This window comes from Didymosphaeria variabile (genome assembly GCF_027946475.1).
Source record: "Didymosphaeria variabile strain IMI 356815 chromosome Unknown scaffold_10, whole genome shotgun sequence".
Lineage (NCBI taxonomy): Eukaryota > Fungi > Ascomycota > Dothideomycetes > Pleosporales > Didymosphaeriaceae > Didymosphaeria > Didymosphaeria variabile.
Genome location: NW_026611629.1, coordinates 1343759 through 1358193, shown reverse-complemented (window position 1 = coordinate 1358193; position 14435 = coordinate 1343759). Strand labels below are relative to the sequence as shown.

General features: G+C 52.3%; 3 protein-coding genes across 3 annotated transcripts; 2 read left to right on the top strand and 1 right to left on the bottom strand.

Annotated features, from left to right (window-relative positions):
* Positions 1–4209: 4209 nt before the first annotated feature.
* Positions 4210–4800, bottom strand: N0V89_012502 (uncharacterized protein; the record flags this gene model as incomplete). The annotated part of the gene is made up of 1 exon (XM_056221223.1): positions 4210–4800. One exon carries the CDS (start codon positions 4798–4800, stop codon positions 4210–4212), a length of 591 nt encoding a protein of 196 aa, XP_056065210.1.
* Positions 4801–6504: 1704 nt separating this feature from the next.
* Positions 6505–6830, top strand: N0V89_012501 (uncharacterized protein; the record flags this gene model as incomplete). Its single annotated transcript, XM_056221222.1, has 2 exons — positions 6505–6576; positions 6630–6830. 2 exons carry the CDS (start codon positions 6505–6507, stop codon positions 6828–6830), a joined length of 273 nt encoding a protein of 90 aa, XP_056065209.1.
* A 1042-nt stretch (positions 6831–7872) lies between these two features.
* Positions 7873–12908, top strand: N0V89_012500 (uncharacterized protein; the record flags this gene model as incomplete). Its single annotated transcript, XM_056221221.1, has 4 exons — positions 7873–7983; positions 8032–9888; positions 9978–11168; positions 11220–12908. 4 exons carry the CDS (start codon positions 7873–7875, stop codon positions 12906–12908), a joined length of 4848 nt encoding a protein of 1615 aa, XP_056065208.1.
* Between the last annotated feature and the right edge of the window lie 1527 nt (positions 12909–14435).

Sequence of the window (14435 nt, the reverse complement as noted above, 5' to 3'; positions counted from 1 at the left end):
CTTTATCGGCTGGCTCCATTCAGAGGGAGACGTGGGTTCGAATCCCATCCCAGATGGTATCTTTTTTTCCTCTTGTTGCCGGCTTTTGGTGCCGAAAGATTGGCGGTCAGAGACAATTCTTGTTTTCTAAAAGTTATGAGATCGCCTGCCTTATCTCATTTGACTTGTAGTGGTCTTCGTGTGCTCTTAAAGTGAAGAGACGAGGTGATGATACCAACCCTTTCAATCCCCACTATCGTATACCAATATGCATGCATTCAAGTCAACAAGATCCGGGAAAAGACCTCAACAGAAGGTTCACAAAAGGTTTCGAAGACAGCTTGACGGTTAAGAAGAGTCCCCAGTTCCGGTAAACCACATAGCGGCCGTCGAGGTGATGCGAGGGACGCAACGCCACATGCACTTAGTTGGAAGCGGCAAGGCTGTCTACGTACATATAATGGCAGATTACCGAGCTGCACTTTGCTCTCGAGCGGAACGGCGCGGTTGTCAACGGCGCGGCCCGCATCATGAGCTCCTGTATTAGTCACTCCACCTGAAGCACACACCGTCATTGTCTGACCCGTCACGCGAATATCTCGCGCCAATGCTTGAGCATTGTATTTAATTTACTTCGCACCGTTGCGCAATTCGCGATTACATATACAAACGTGGTCACAACTAGGCATGTGGTCATAAGTCGTTCGTAATTGGCCGCTAACACTATCTCCAATACTCAACGGTTTCCAAGCAGGTCCGTATGCTTCGGTCAAGCAACTGCGGGCTTGACCAATGTGATAGATGACAACAGTATAGACTGTCCATCAATGGTTCAGGCCCATGGGCGCCATTCGCGTCACAGGGCCATGACACCGCCCGCTGCACTACACGATCATCGCTCTGGCAACTTTCCACCTCGATCACTTTTCGTCCAATATTCCTCTTCCCACCCTCTGCAGTCGCCCGTTGTTCCTTCTTGGTTGGTATCTGGTTATATTTTCAGATCCTTCCGCTTTCTAGACCTTGGCTGCGCTAGAAACTGCTTGCCTTCCATAAGAGGACTTGCCGTCCGGATCCACTCTCCAGCTACGCTTTGTTGGGCTGTCCGCCATGCCTTCCCTCAGAAACCTGCTGAAGAGACGCTCCACGACTGCACCTATTGACGAAGATAGATGCGATGATCCTAATGAATTCCGCCTGCCAACAAAACTGAGGGACGTCAAATTACAGGACTCAGAGCCCCAGTCGCTCCCCAGCGTAGATGCCGACGTGCACACTGTCCGCTTTTTTCTCTATCATATCCTCACCTTCAGAGGTAACCAAGTAGCAAAGCGCTGGCCACAATGGTAAGTTGCCATGTCCATGCACGCATAAGCTGCTTTTCGCTCACCATACTGACCTGATCAGGGTTTTAGAAACGGTCTCGTACTGGAAAGGGGACGGAAAGGCATTACGTCTTTTGGAAGGAGATTTGACACATCTCTGTCCGATGAGAGCCGGTTATGCTCAGCTAGGCCTCAAGGTATCTCGCGAAAGCAGTCCTTCTGGTGATTGTAGAACGCACATCGGTATTGTCTTGACCACCAAGATCAAGAAATTAAAGGACAAAGAGACGAGGCAGACGAAAGCGCACGAAGAGTGGAAAGCTACGCAACGGGGCTCGGGCCAACCATGGAGTCAATCTGTGCCTGATTTGAGTGGAACCGCTAGTATTCATCCGTCATCGCAGTGTCGTCTACGCAGCGTGGCAAGTGGTTATCCACGGACCCCTCTGTACAACACCAGCACGATGCCAGATCTTCGCGCACTGTACAACACTCATGCTATACTCGCGCCGGCACCCAATTATCATGCGCCATCAATCGTGGCTTCAGGCTATTCGATACCTCGTGCTAGCTCGACGGTCCCACCACAAAGAAAAGTCTCCACCAGGATGGCCTACAGCTCCAGTGTTGAATCACCAGGAGCCTCTGGGGAGCGCACCTCAGGCACATATACGACTGATGCTACAAGTCTGCCACAATCGCCAAAGTCCGTCGTTAGCGGACCGGGGAAGCAACCGCTCGAGGCACCTCGACCAGCCAAAGACGGTAGTTCCTTCCCCAGGCAAGAGGAGTTTGGCAGAGATCCCAGTATCACTTCCAAGTTGGCTCCATCACATAATTCCATTAGATCTTCAACAAGCTTTCATACGGCGCTGACAAGCCAAAAAGTGGCGCCAGTCGAAGCTGACATGAATGGCGTTTTGGCATCGCAAAGTACGGCCCATTCAACGTGTGAGCCCTCAAGATCGGTTTCAAGCTACGCTACCTCCGGATATCCCGTGTCAGCACAATATTCTCGATATCCTCCTGATAGTGGCTACCCTCAATTGCCGGTCCGCTACCGTCAAGGCACCCTCCGAACCGCCGGGGAATTACCTCACCATAACTCTGTAAACTCCCCTCATTCTAGTATTTCCACTCTAAGAGATAGATCACCTTCAATCGCGTCATCGATTAGACCAGTAAGCCCTCATATCGTCCATGCGACGCCACCAGGCTTGCTCTGCGGACAGATTCCAGGACTACAACCGAGTCCTATCCCACCACGAACGCCCTCTCGTCTATCCCAGACGCAAACTATCAGGCAGACACCCATCATTGTGGAATCCTTCACCGGGCCCTTCCGCTCTGCAAGTACTGCCGCACTTGACAACCACGCTCTTACTCAAGGCGATAACATTATCTCTTATACTAGGAAGATGCAAAGTCTGGGTATCTATTCCACGCAGCATAAAGAGCCGGTGCATGTGCCACAGGAGCGTGGAGAAGAGCCGGCACCGATCGAGCCGAGCACGAGGATCATAGATCCGGACACGGGACTACCTCGTATGACGTGCTACGAGGCTATTGTGGAGAAGCAAAAGCTGGATACTCAGAAGTCACAAAGGCAATGATATATGATCTTTGAAGGAGGGCGTTTCCAGGTTTTCGCAGCAAGGGATGCTTTGGATGTGCAGCGTTTCCAATCATGTCATTTTGTTGTACACTTCTTCGCTTGTCACCATGCTCAGATATGGATCTGCAATACCCTCGCGTTGCTGTTTCTGTTTACCTTTACGTCAAAGTCCATCTGACGTTCGCTTATACCCCTGTGCAACCTCTTCAACAGTGTTCAATTGCGAGAACACCGCACGTCGTCACAAGACCTTTCGTCGTTAGTATAACTCACCATTATCTACTGTGTTCGATAAATTGTTGCCTCAACCCAAGGTTCCAATCTGTTCTCAACATTCTGGTCCACTAGCGCTTTCAATCAAATCACAGCCGCGCGCAACCACGGAACACGACTAACTAACGTAAGCACGTACCCCTCATCAGAACCAAACTTCGAACGTCGGTTTTTTGTTGTCGCACACGTTGCGCTAGATGAAGCTTGTTCTGACACTGTGGTTGGGCGCTCCATGGGTGGTGATACGATTCGCGTTTTGTGTGACCCATGGATTCACAGCTGTGATCGATGGATTTTGTTGGTTGCCCAAATGGGTGGGGACAAAGTGTGACCAGTGAAGGATGATATGAAGACAAGATGTCATGTTCATGTGGTGTTAAAGAGCAGATGCGGTGAGTTGTGGGTGAGAAATGTTGTGATGTGCCATTGTTTGACTACCTTAAGTATCTACTCAAATTTGAAGCAGACTTGAGGCAACTAAAATGACGGACTTCTTGCCAGCATCTTTACTCGGCTCAGGAACTACAGACCGATCGCCCTCCCAGACAGCTTCTGGGGTGGAGACGGTGACGGAAGGCAGAAATGGTGAACGAAATCAGTGCTTGATTGAGGACACAGGGACCAGAGACTATATACTGAGGCCATGGAAGAAGCTAAGACGCTAAGAGGAGCACAAACGGGAAACATGTGTGAAAGGAAGGTTGATTGCCCCAGGCCGACACAGGGTCGGTCCAAAGGTTCTCGATTCCGATGGTGACCGGGGAATGAGAAGGTCCGCTCCTGATGTTGTCCGCAGTACCGGGAGGAACTTGTAGGATGATCTGCGTATCAAATATCAGCTCGCGGTCTGCTAGTATTGAATAAAGACTTACGTAAGTGGAAGCATTCTCAATTTTCGGATTCGTGCCAAAGGAGAAACTTGCGGACGGTCGGTGACCAGTCGAGGAAGAGGAGATGTCTTGCATCACTTTTAGTACATGTCTCGACGCTCAAGTAGATCAGAAGTAACTCACCACCTCAGGCATCAGTGTACCTGGGTCGCGTCCAGTACTGCCTAACAACGGCCGCGGGAACCAACAAATCATCCTTGCCTTCTACGTCCTCCAGCCAGTCGATGATCTTGTCTGGCAGCCTGAATCCATACTCCCGATTCTTCAGCTCCGAGCCCACCTTCAGGACTTGCTGGCCGTTCTGCGCGCGCTGGAACTGGTTCGCGCCGATCATCCTCACGGTCCAGTCGCGGGTGATAAGCAACGAGCCGTTGGCTTGCTCGACACCAGGCGGGATGTTGGTGTGGAGAAAGAATGGGCGAAGGAGGGTCTCAACTCTTGCCGAGTTGATCGTGAACTGTTGGGCGGTCTCATAGGGCGATCGCGAGGCACCGAAGCCGTCGCCGGGGGTGTCGGAGTCCTCGAAAGTGCTTCCGGAGACGCGAATACGAGCGGCGGCCGGGTCTGAGTGTTCAATAAGCTTTGCACGTCGAGAAGAAATATTGGCAGTACCTTGGAGTCTCACACGAGAGAAGCCGTCACTGCTGGCTGCTCCCTGCGCGAATGGGTTCTCCTCGGGAGCAGGAGTGCCGTTCGGAGATGTGTGCGTCGAGGACATGATCTTTGATTGACGGAAAATGTAGAGGGAGGTTGAGGAACTGTGTATATATTGAACGAGGAGAGGGGCAGCTGCGGGGGCGTCGAGCTTATATAACCCAGTTTTCACGGAAGGCAGAAAAGGTGGACGAGTTCAGTGGTGATTGAGGGCACAAAGGGCAGAGACTCTATATACTAAAGCTAGGGCAGAGCTAAGGAGCTAGGGAGGAGTACTAGGCTCAAACGGGAAACCTGTGTGAAGGAAGAATGATTGCCCCAGGCCAACAAGTGTGCGCACAAACAATTCTGGATTCCCTCGGTCACGTAGAAGGACACGTGGACGGAGGGTTGTCGTGTCAATGTGAAGGAAGCTTTGGAGCTGAAGGGGACCTTGTCGCGTGAACGCGAAGTGTGACATAGGGTGAGTTCGAGATGACATCTAAGTCAACAAAGCAAAATCGCATACGAGCACTGTAAAGACGGCGAGAGTCACCATGATTCCCCTCGTCTGAAATGAAGGTTTCCTGCTCTAATTGGCTCTACAGTTGAGTGACTTGTAGACTTCTTATCCCGACCAAGGGAAGCTTGCACTTGTCGGAAATGGTTGGCGCGGAGGTCTTGGCTGTAGGGACCTGCCTCCAATTCAAGCATTCCAGGGCATCTTTCTGACCCTGTGTGCTCACCCAAAGTCGTATTCTTGATCTTGCCAATCAGTCCACCTACTTTCCTCCCTTGACGACCTCGACGCTCGCATCCTGGAGAACCTTCAACATTATCCTGACGGCTATATATCGGTTCTCACCGCGGCAAGCGCTGCCTGGGCAGTACGAGCTCTTCCACTTGCCAAAGCTGGGACGTCTTCCTTGGTACCTTCTGTGCCACAGCACAGGAGTATTCCAAATGCCGTTTCCAGACCTTACCCCTGTGTGTCACAACTAAAGACGTCTCAATAGTGGCATTGCCATTGCGCTCCTGCAAACCCTGAAGCTCGGCTTCAGCTGGGCACAAATGATGTTTTGTGCCGCTTGCTGAGTAGGTGCTTGTGCAAGGCACAAAACTGCGGCGAAACGGCCGGGACGGAGTTAAGGATGAGTGTCGCAATGGGTGCTGATGGAAGACGGGACGGAGGAGCCACCAAGAAGATGAGATGGGCACCGTACGGCGAGTCTGTGTATGCGGAATGCCCACGGGGAGAAAGGCGCGGGGTGTCAAGAAAGATCTGCTCAGCCCAGTATGCGACGGGCGTCTTCTAACGGCAAGCAGACGATGAAGGCGGGAATGGCGGAGCCGGTGGCCTCGATGGCCTCGATGGCCTCGACGAGGAAGGAATCGAGGTGTGCCGCGGCGACAAAGTCGGGGGAGTGGTGCGGGCAGATGGAAATTGATGTGAGAAAACGCGTGTGCGCGTATTCAGAAGTGCTCGAAGGAGGCTCGAGATATGATGGCGTAGAGCATCTATGAAGAAGGAAGCTGGGGCCTTCTCAATTTTTGTGACAACCGGTTCAATGTTGATCTTTGGGTACAGTAGGTTGACACTTTGATGAGGCATACGGTGATAGTGAAGAGAGATTGTTGGTCGCCGAGTGCGAAGCCACGTTACCATCCCGGTCTTTTCTGAAGACACTCTCACTAACCACCACTCCCCTCAATCCATAACCAACTTCTTCGCAAACGTTTTGCAACTTGCTCCTTCTCCAAATCCAATATCTTCGAGAACTCCGTCAAGATGAAGCTCACTCTCCTCCTTCTTGCACTTGTTGCACTCCTTGTGTCTGCCGTCCCACAAGCCGACCGCGCCGTAAGTCCCTTCTCTTTCCTTCCGTCAAGAACTGTACCTGATACTATGGCCAGCACCGCAACATCGTTCCGTCTTCGAGCTGCAACAATTCCCCTCGTGATTGCGACCCGAAGATTTCCAGCCAAGGCAACGCCGATCACGACTCGTTCACCACCGGCGACACGGATACGCAGGCGGAGAAGGACCCTTACAGAACGGCGAAGGTGCTTGGTGGACTATACGCGATGGCTATCTTTGTCCTGCTTTTGCTATAGGAAGATGTATACCTAGGCTCGCAATGTAGGTGCATATGTCCCTCTTCCACCATAGGAATACTCGCTCTGACGTGTTGGATCAAGCATTGCAGCAGATCCCGGGGGAACACACTGCTCTCTACGACGGCTTGGGTTGTTGACGTTCGGCTTGCTTGTCATCCCTCGTGCTCTACAATGAAAAAAAATCAGTACAACATCGCTTGACCGGCTCTTTCATAACAAGTATGCCCACTAGTAAAGTCACCGTTGAAGAAACCATCCTAGGATGATGTAGAGCAATCGCTGCCGTTACTCATTTTCTGTGTGTACATTAACAGACGTCTATGACGACGCGGAACAGCAAAGATGCTCTCTAAGCGAGCACTGCCATCCTCTACGCTCGCGCCGTCCTCACGGCACGTCGTCCTCGGCATCTAGGCATCCTGGGCGCCGTGTTTTATCGGGTACTCGGCGCAAGGCTACTGAAATTCAGCCACACTCAATACGAGCGAGCGTGAACTCCAGTATGAGATATGACAAGTCTGTTCAAGTGTTCGTGATGGACGTGAGGCGAGGGAGCAGACGTTGATTTAGACCTCTCACATCAACCGCCGTTGGCGGGAATGATGTGCAGCGCGCGCGCGAGTCTGCAACGCCACCAGTGGAGCCGAGTTGCTTGGACGGCATCCAAGCGCAAGGTTGTGGCGCCCGCTATGCTGAATGGCCGCAAACCCCTGCTTGCCCCCACCGTCATCGACCTGTCGGACCAATTTGTCCCCGATCCACATCGAAGACGACGACACGAGTTCCTTATGCGGTATACGATGGAGTCTCGGCGGTGCTAATTGTTGTTCGCCTTCTGTTCTTTGCCTCTGTTCGCGCATTCTTTTCAATTTTCTAGTCACTGCGTCGTCACCCTAATTCTCTTCTTGCAACATGCGACTGCTGTTCCCGCGTTGACCTGATGCGCCGTTAACATTCGATTGTACATATCGGTCGGTACTTACGAAAGTCCGTCTTCAAAGACGACATCTCGACGCCCACCGGGGCATACTGTGCCGCAATGGCCATCTTCTCGCAGACATGGACCCTCACGAAGAAGACGCTCATGGTCGTCTTCGTCCGGCACTGGTTCTTCACGAGCATTCGTGCGTTTTGGGCACCTATCATATTTGTACGCGCTCCTCCGCGCTCTGCACTATCCAGCTAACATCAATGGCAGATGTTCTTCATAACATACGCAAAGAACTTCTTCGTCCCTCCATCTGAGTTCGGTATCGGTTCTCCGACCCCCATTCGAAGCTTCGAAAGCGCTCTCGCTGCCGCCACTGGCAATCGGAACACCGTCGTCTTCGTAAACAATGGGCATACTGGAGGAGACATCGAGAGGGTCATTGAGAGCTTGTCGGATACAGTCAGAGGCGCTGGGAAAACTGCGATTACGGCGGGACAAGATGTGGATCTTCTGACCTTATGCGCGAGCTCATTGCGAGGCGCAAGTACGTGTTACGGCGCGATCAGCTTCCACTCGTCGCCCTCGGAAGGAGATGGTCTGGGCTGGAACTATACCATGCGTGCCGACGGCACATTTGGAGTGAGGATCTATGTCAATGAGGAAAACAACGACATCCAAGTCTATGTCCTGCCGTTTCAGAACGCTGTAGACCGAGCCATTGCCTCTATGAACGGCACCACGTTGCCCAATGCGATCGACGAGTACCCTTTCACGAGCAAGACACAAGAGGAGCGTGAGGAGAGCATACGGACATCATACATGGGCGCTTTGATAGACATCATGGCCGTAGCATTGTACATTGGCGTGTGCGGTGTCACGTACCAGCTCACTGGGCAAATGGCGTCTGAAAGAGAGGGTGGCATCTCGCAGCTTGTAGAAGCAATGTCTCCTGCGAAGAAGCCGTGGCATACCCAGGCTGCACGCCTCTTATCGAACCATATCGCGTTCGACATCATCTATCTCCCTGGTTGGATCATCATGGGCATAATCGTGAGGCAACTTGCTTTCGTGCACACAAACGTAGGCATCTTGATCATATACCACATTCTTGTAGGCGGTGCCCTGACCAGCTTTTCCATCTTCGGCGCAAGCTTCTTCAAGAAGGCACAACTGTCCGGCATCACTATGGTCATCCTGCCCATCATACTGGCCATCATTGCGCAGGTCGCTGGACCGTATAGTACAGGCGCTGTAGCCGTGCTGAGTTTGTTGTTCCCAAGCATGAACTACGTATGGTTTATCACATGCATCGCTCGCTGGGAGCGCACTCTGCAGCCCACGAATCTGGTTAAGGCCCCGCCGGTCTACGATGACATTAACTGGACTCTGCCTGGCATTGCCTTCTGGATCTTCTGCATCATCCAAATCTTTGCATACCCCGTTTTAGGCGCAGTCGTAGAACGATGGCTTTATGGCACCGTCTCAAAGGAGCGGAAGACGACAACTTCCTCGCCTGAGCATTCTATCATTCTCTCCTCGTTCTCGAAGCACTGGACACCGAGCTGGTTAAGCACCAACGTGCTCGCCAAGATCGGCATCAAGCCACCCGAGACGGTACTTGCCGTGAACGACTTCAGCATCAAAGCCCGTCGCGGCCAAATCATGGTCCTCCTAGGAGCTAACGGCAGCGGCAAATCTACGACACTGGATGCCATCTCAGGCTTGAACACCATCACGAGCGGTTCCATTGAAATTGACGGCACTGGGGGTCTCGGCCTCTGCCCACAGAAGAACGTCATGTGGGACGAGCTAACCGTCTTCGAGCACGTGCAAATATTCAACAGACTGAAATCGGCAGGCACCACGGATAATGAGGACACGATCAGGGACCTTATCAGGGCGTGTGACCTTGGTCACAAGATGAAGGCGCAGTCCAAGACCCTGTCCGGCGGGCAGAAGAGGAAGCTCCAGCTTGCCATGATGTTCACAGGAGGCAGTAGGGTCTGTTGTGTTGACGAAGTGTCATCGGGCTTGGACCCTCTTTCCCGACGCAAGATTTGGGAGATACTTCTCGCTGAGCGAGGCGACCGAACCTTTCTCCTCACCACACACTTCCTGGACGAGGTCAGTATCCCACCACCCCAACCCTTCTTCCCATCAGCTTCATCTCTATCCATCGCATGATCTTCACTGACACTGCCTACCTCTGCTAGGCTGACGTTCTCGCCGACTACATTGCCATCCTCTCTCGTGGCAACCTCAAGACCAAGGGCACTTCTGTCCAACTCAAGCACAACATTGGAGCAGGTTACCACGTCACGTACCCCAAGGATGTCTCCGTCACTCCTCTTGATGGCATTCGCAAGCCCGCACCATCTGAAGCCATGGCCACATACTGGTTCCCCAACGCCCTCGGTGCCACCAAGTTTGTCGACGAGCTCCGCTCCCACGGCGTCAAGAACTATGATATCGTTGGCCCAACCCTTGAAGACGTCTTCTTGGCTCTCGCGGAAGAAGTCAAGGAACACAACCTCGACACGGAAGATACCAACACTCCCATCACCTCGTCGCCCAAGAATGCAGATGTCATTATGCCTTCCTCTGACCAGAACTCCGAAGAGGCAGACAAGAGCCTACAGATGTCCAAAGGCAAAGGTACGACCATGCCGCAGCAGACGCTTATTCTCATCCGCAAACGCTTCACTATCCTTCGTCGGAACTACTGGCCATACGTATGTGCTGTGCTACTGCCTATCATTGCTGCCGGCCTTGTCACGCTCTTCCTCAAGAACTACAGAGCAGTGGGATGCAGTCCTGGCGAGTCCGCCAGCAACCCTAACACCTACTCTATCGCCAATGTAGACACTGACAGATCCCTTCTCATCCCCGTTGGTCCACCGGATCGTGTCGACATCCGCACGCTCGCCGCAGTTTCTGGGCTTGATCAGTCCAACTTCCAATCCGTCGACACCCTCGACGACTTCAACAGGTTCATCGAGACCAGGTTCCATAATGTCACTCCTGGTGGCTTCTTCATCCAAGACAGTGGGCCTCCTGTCATGTCCTATGTCGGCAACGGCGGCGTCCTTCCAGGTCTTGTCACTCTCAGCGCTCTCGACACCGTTCTCTCAGACATACCCATCTCAACTCAATATCAACAGTTCGCCGTGCCTTTCGCCCCCGGAATGGGTAAGACACTGCAGCTTATCCTTTACTTCGGCCTTGCTATGAGTGTATACCCTGCTTTCTTCGCTTTATACCCTACCATCGAGCGATTGCGCAAGGTTCGAGCATTGCATTACAGTAATGGCATCCGGGCGGCACCGTTGTGGTTGGCGTATTTGACCTTCGACTTTTGTTTCGTGCTTGTCATATCCGCCGTTGTCACAGGCATATTCGTTGGCGTAAGTAATATCAGTCTTCGCCACCGTACACACACTGACTTGCATATCTAGGCTTCGTCTGTGTGGTACTCACCAGGCTACTTGTTTGTCATCTTCTTCCTCTACGGCTTAACTTCGACTCTGTTCTGCTACCTCATCTCGATCGTCGTAACTTCGCAACTGGCTACCTTTGCCTTCGCCGCCGGTGCCCAAGCATCGTGTTTCCTGTTGTACTTTATCGGTTACATGTGCATCTTGACATATTCTCCTGCATACCGCATTGACAGCGATATCGAGATCTTCCATTTCGCTTTCGCTACTGTCACTCCTTCTGGAAACGTTCTTCGAACGATGCTCCTGTCCTTGAATTCTTTCTCCTTACTCTGCCGTGGGGACGAGATAGCGAGTTACCCTGGAGCAGTCACCGTGTACGGAGGTCCGATCCTTTATCTTTCTATCCAAGCTATCGTGCTCTTCATTGCCCTCGTGTGGTGGGATTCCGGCTACCGTCCACCGATCCTGAACCGAGCGAAGTCTCGACAGAGGGCGACGGAAGAGTCTATCGAGCACGTGGTCCCAGCCGTAGCAGCTGAAGTAGCTCGCGCCGAGCAGAGCAACGACAGTCTCCGCGTCTTGCACCTACACAAAGATTTCGGACACAACCACGCAGTCAACGACATCACCTTCGGTATCCCACAAGGGCAAGTCTTCTCTCTCCTGGGACCAAACGGAGCCGGGAAATCGACCACCATCTCGCTCATCCGCGGTGATGAACATCCGACAACTAGCATTAATGGCGGCGGCGATGTCCTCATCGAAGACATATCCATCATCTCGAAACGAGCAGCAGCACGAGGCCACCTTGGTGTATGTCCTCAATTCGACGCCATGGATTCTATGACCGTTACAGAGCATTTGTACTTCTATGCTCGCGCAAGAGGCGTTCAAGATCCAGAGCATTCCGTGAACGCCATACTGACGGCGACCGGTCTGGCTCGTTTCCAAACCCGTCTTGCCTCGAAGCTATCGGGCGGCAACAAGAGGAAGCTCTCCTTGGGCATCGCGCTCATGGGCAATCCGTCGGTCCTACTCCTCGACGAACCAAGCAGCGGTATGGACGCGGCAGCTAAACGAGTCATGTGGCGCACGCTTCTCGGGGTCGCTGCTCCTGGTCGCGCTCTTCTGATCACCACACATTCCATGGAGGAAGCAGACAAGCTCGCTACACGAGTCGGCATCATGAAGAGGAAGATGCTTGCACTCGGCACAGTGTCTGAACTGGGTGACCAGTATGGCGACGCTTTCGTTGTGCAATTGGTACTTCGGTCTGCGCCAGCCACGACGATAGAAGAGATGGATGCTGTGAGGCAATGGGTCAGCAGTCGCATCCCTGGTGTTCAGATGGACAAGTGGGGCTCGAGAGACGGTGGTCATGGTCAGCTACGGTTCAAGGTGCTCAAGGCTGGTTCGTCTTCGTCGACTCCTCCACAGACTGTGGAGAAAGTCGAAAAACCCTCGACAAATGTGCAAGAAGTGGAGCGCACGACTTCGCAGGATGTCGGCGGAATTCCAGGGCTCATTCAGCTTTTGGAGAACAACAGGGAGGAGATTGGTCTGGAGTACTATTCCGTCAGTCCGACTACGCTCGACGAAGTTTTCCTTCGGGTCGTTGGCGAGGAGGACGAGGACGACAAGTCGAAGCCGAAGGGCAACTGGAGCAAGCGGCTTCTGAGGGCAGTTGGCATTTCTGTTATACCATAGATGGTTGGGTCGAGCAGCCTCGACGTCCGACTCAGTACATACAACAAATACCCACGCATCTTCTGCAAGCATTCAGCAATCCCGACCAGTCTCTCAGCGGCTTAATCCGGCTACCATCGTACAGGGCGCCACATGTTGAGTCGCCTCGGGACGTTTCTCGTTGATTTTCGATCAGGGATGGCCGTCTGTTCTATTTTACGACTTCAGTATCATCAACTGTGAAGCGGCTTAGAAAGCAGTGCTTCCGCACACACATCTACTTTGGGTTCTTCACTCGCAGAAGAAGTGGATTTTCGAGGTGACGGGCCCCCTCTTGCTACCGTACAATGTTTCCGAAAAGAGGGGGCCCGTCAACACGAGCAGTGCCGGGACGAACCGATACAAATTGGTTGTCTTCTTGGCAGACATTGTTGTGAGTCTCACACCACATTCTCTTACCTTCACGATTAATGTGCCAGCAGATTTCCCATTCTTCCGCCATTCTTTTATTTCTCCTCCACTGCTGCTAATTCCTATTCCTACCGACAGTTGTACATTGTCCATGCCTCTCACCGGACGCAACTTGATCTGACAGATACAGGGATTATTCTTACACTCGCTCCTCCACGCTGCCAATTCCTATTCCTACCGGCATTCGTACGTTCTCTCTGGCCTCTTACCTAACGTTTGATCTGACAGATACAGGGATTATTCTTACATTGGTTCCTCCACTGCTGCCAATTCCTATTCCTACCGGCATTCGTATGTCCTCTCTGGCCTCTTACCTGACGGTTGATCTGACAGACGCAGTTTTCACTCATTCATTCTCTACTCCACGCTGCGAATTTCTATCACTACTCCTCGCTGCTGATCCCTACTTCAACCAACATTTGTATGTCTACTCTCATCTTTGCGCTGATGCAGTTCGATCTAATAAACACAGTTCTCATTCTTTCATTCTTTTCAGTCCTACCCGCCGGACAACTCATTCTTCAACATGTGCGTCTTGCCCTCGCACTTCGACGCCCTTTGGTCTGACAGACTTGCAGTCTTCCGTATTTCTTTCCTCGGTCCTGCCCGCCGGACAAATCATCTCTATCAGCATTCGTACGTCTTGCTCTTCTCTCTTTTAGCATGCGTCCTGGACTGACAGGTGTTCAGATTTAAATCTGTCATTACTGGCCCGCCAGATAACTCCATTTTTCAACGTTCGTGGGTATTTTTGCCTGGCATGTGGCGCAATCTGATCTAACAGGCTCCCAGTTATCGACTGTATATCCTACCCCACGCTGCAGCTCAATTCATTTCTACTCGCATTCCTAGATGCTATTTCTCTATTCGTACGTACCAATGTCGTCATCCTTCGACGGGTTCGAGCTAACGGTATTCTAGTTCGCCATTCTTTCATTTCTATCGGCTGCGAGTCCGGCACTGGTGGCTTGCGAAGCAACACCACATTGTACGCGTGTTCATCGAGATCCCATCGGAAAATCGCTAACTGGCACTCAGCTTACTCCCCTCTTTTACTGCACCGTACAATTGCGGTCC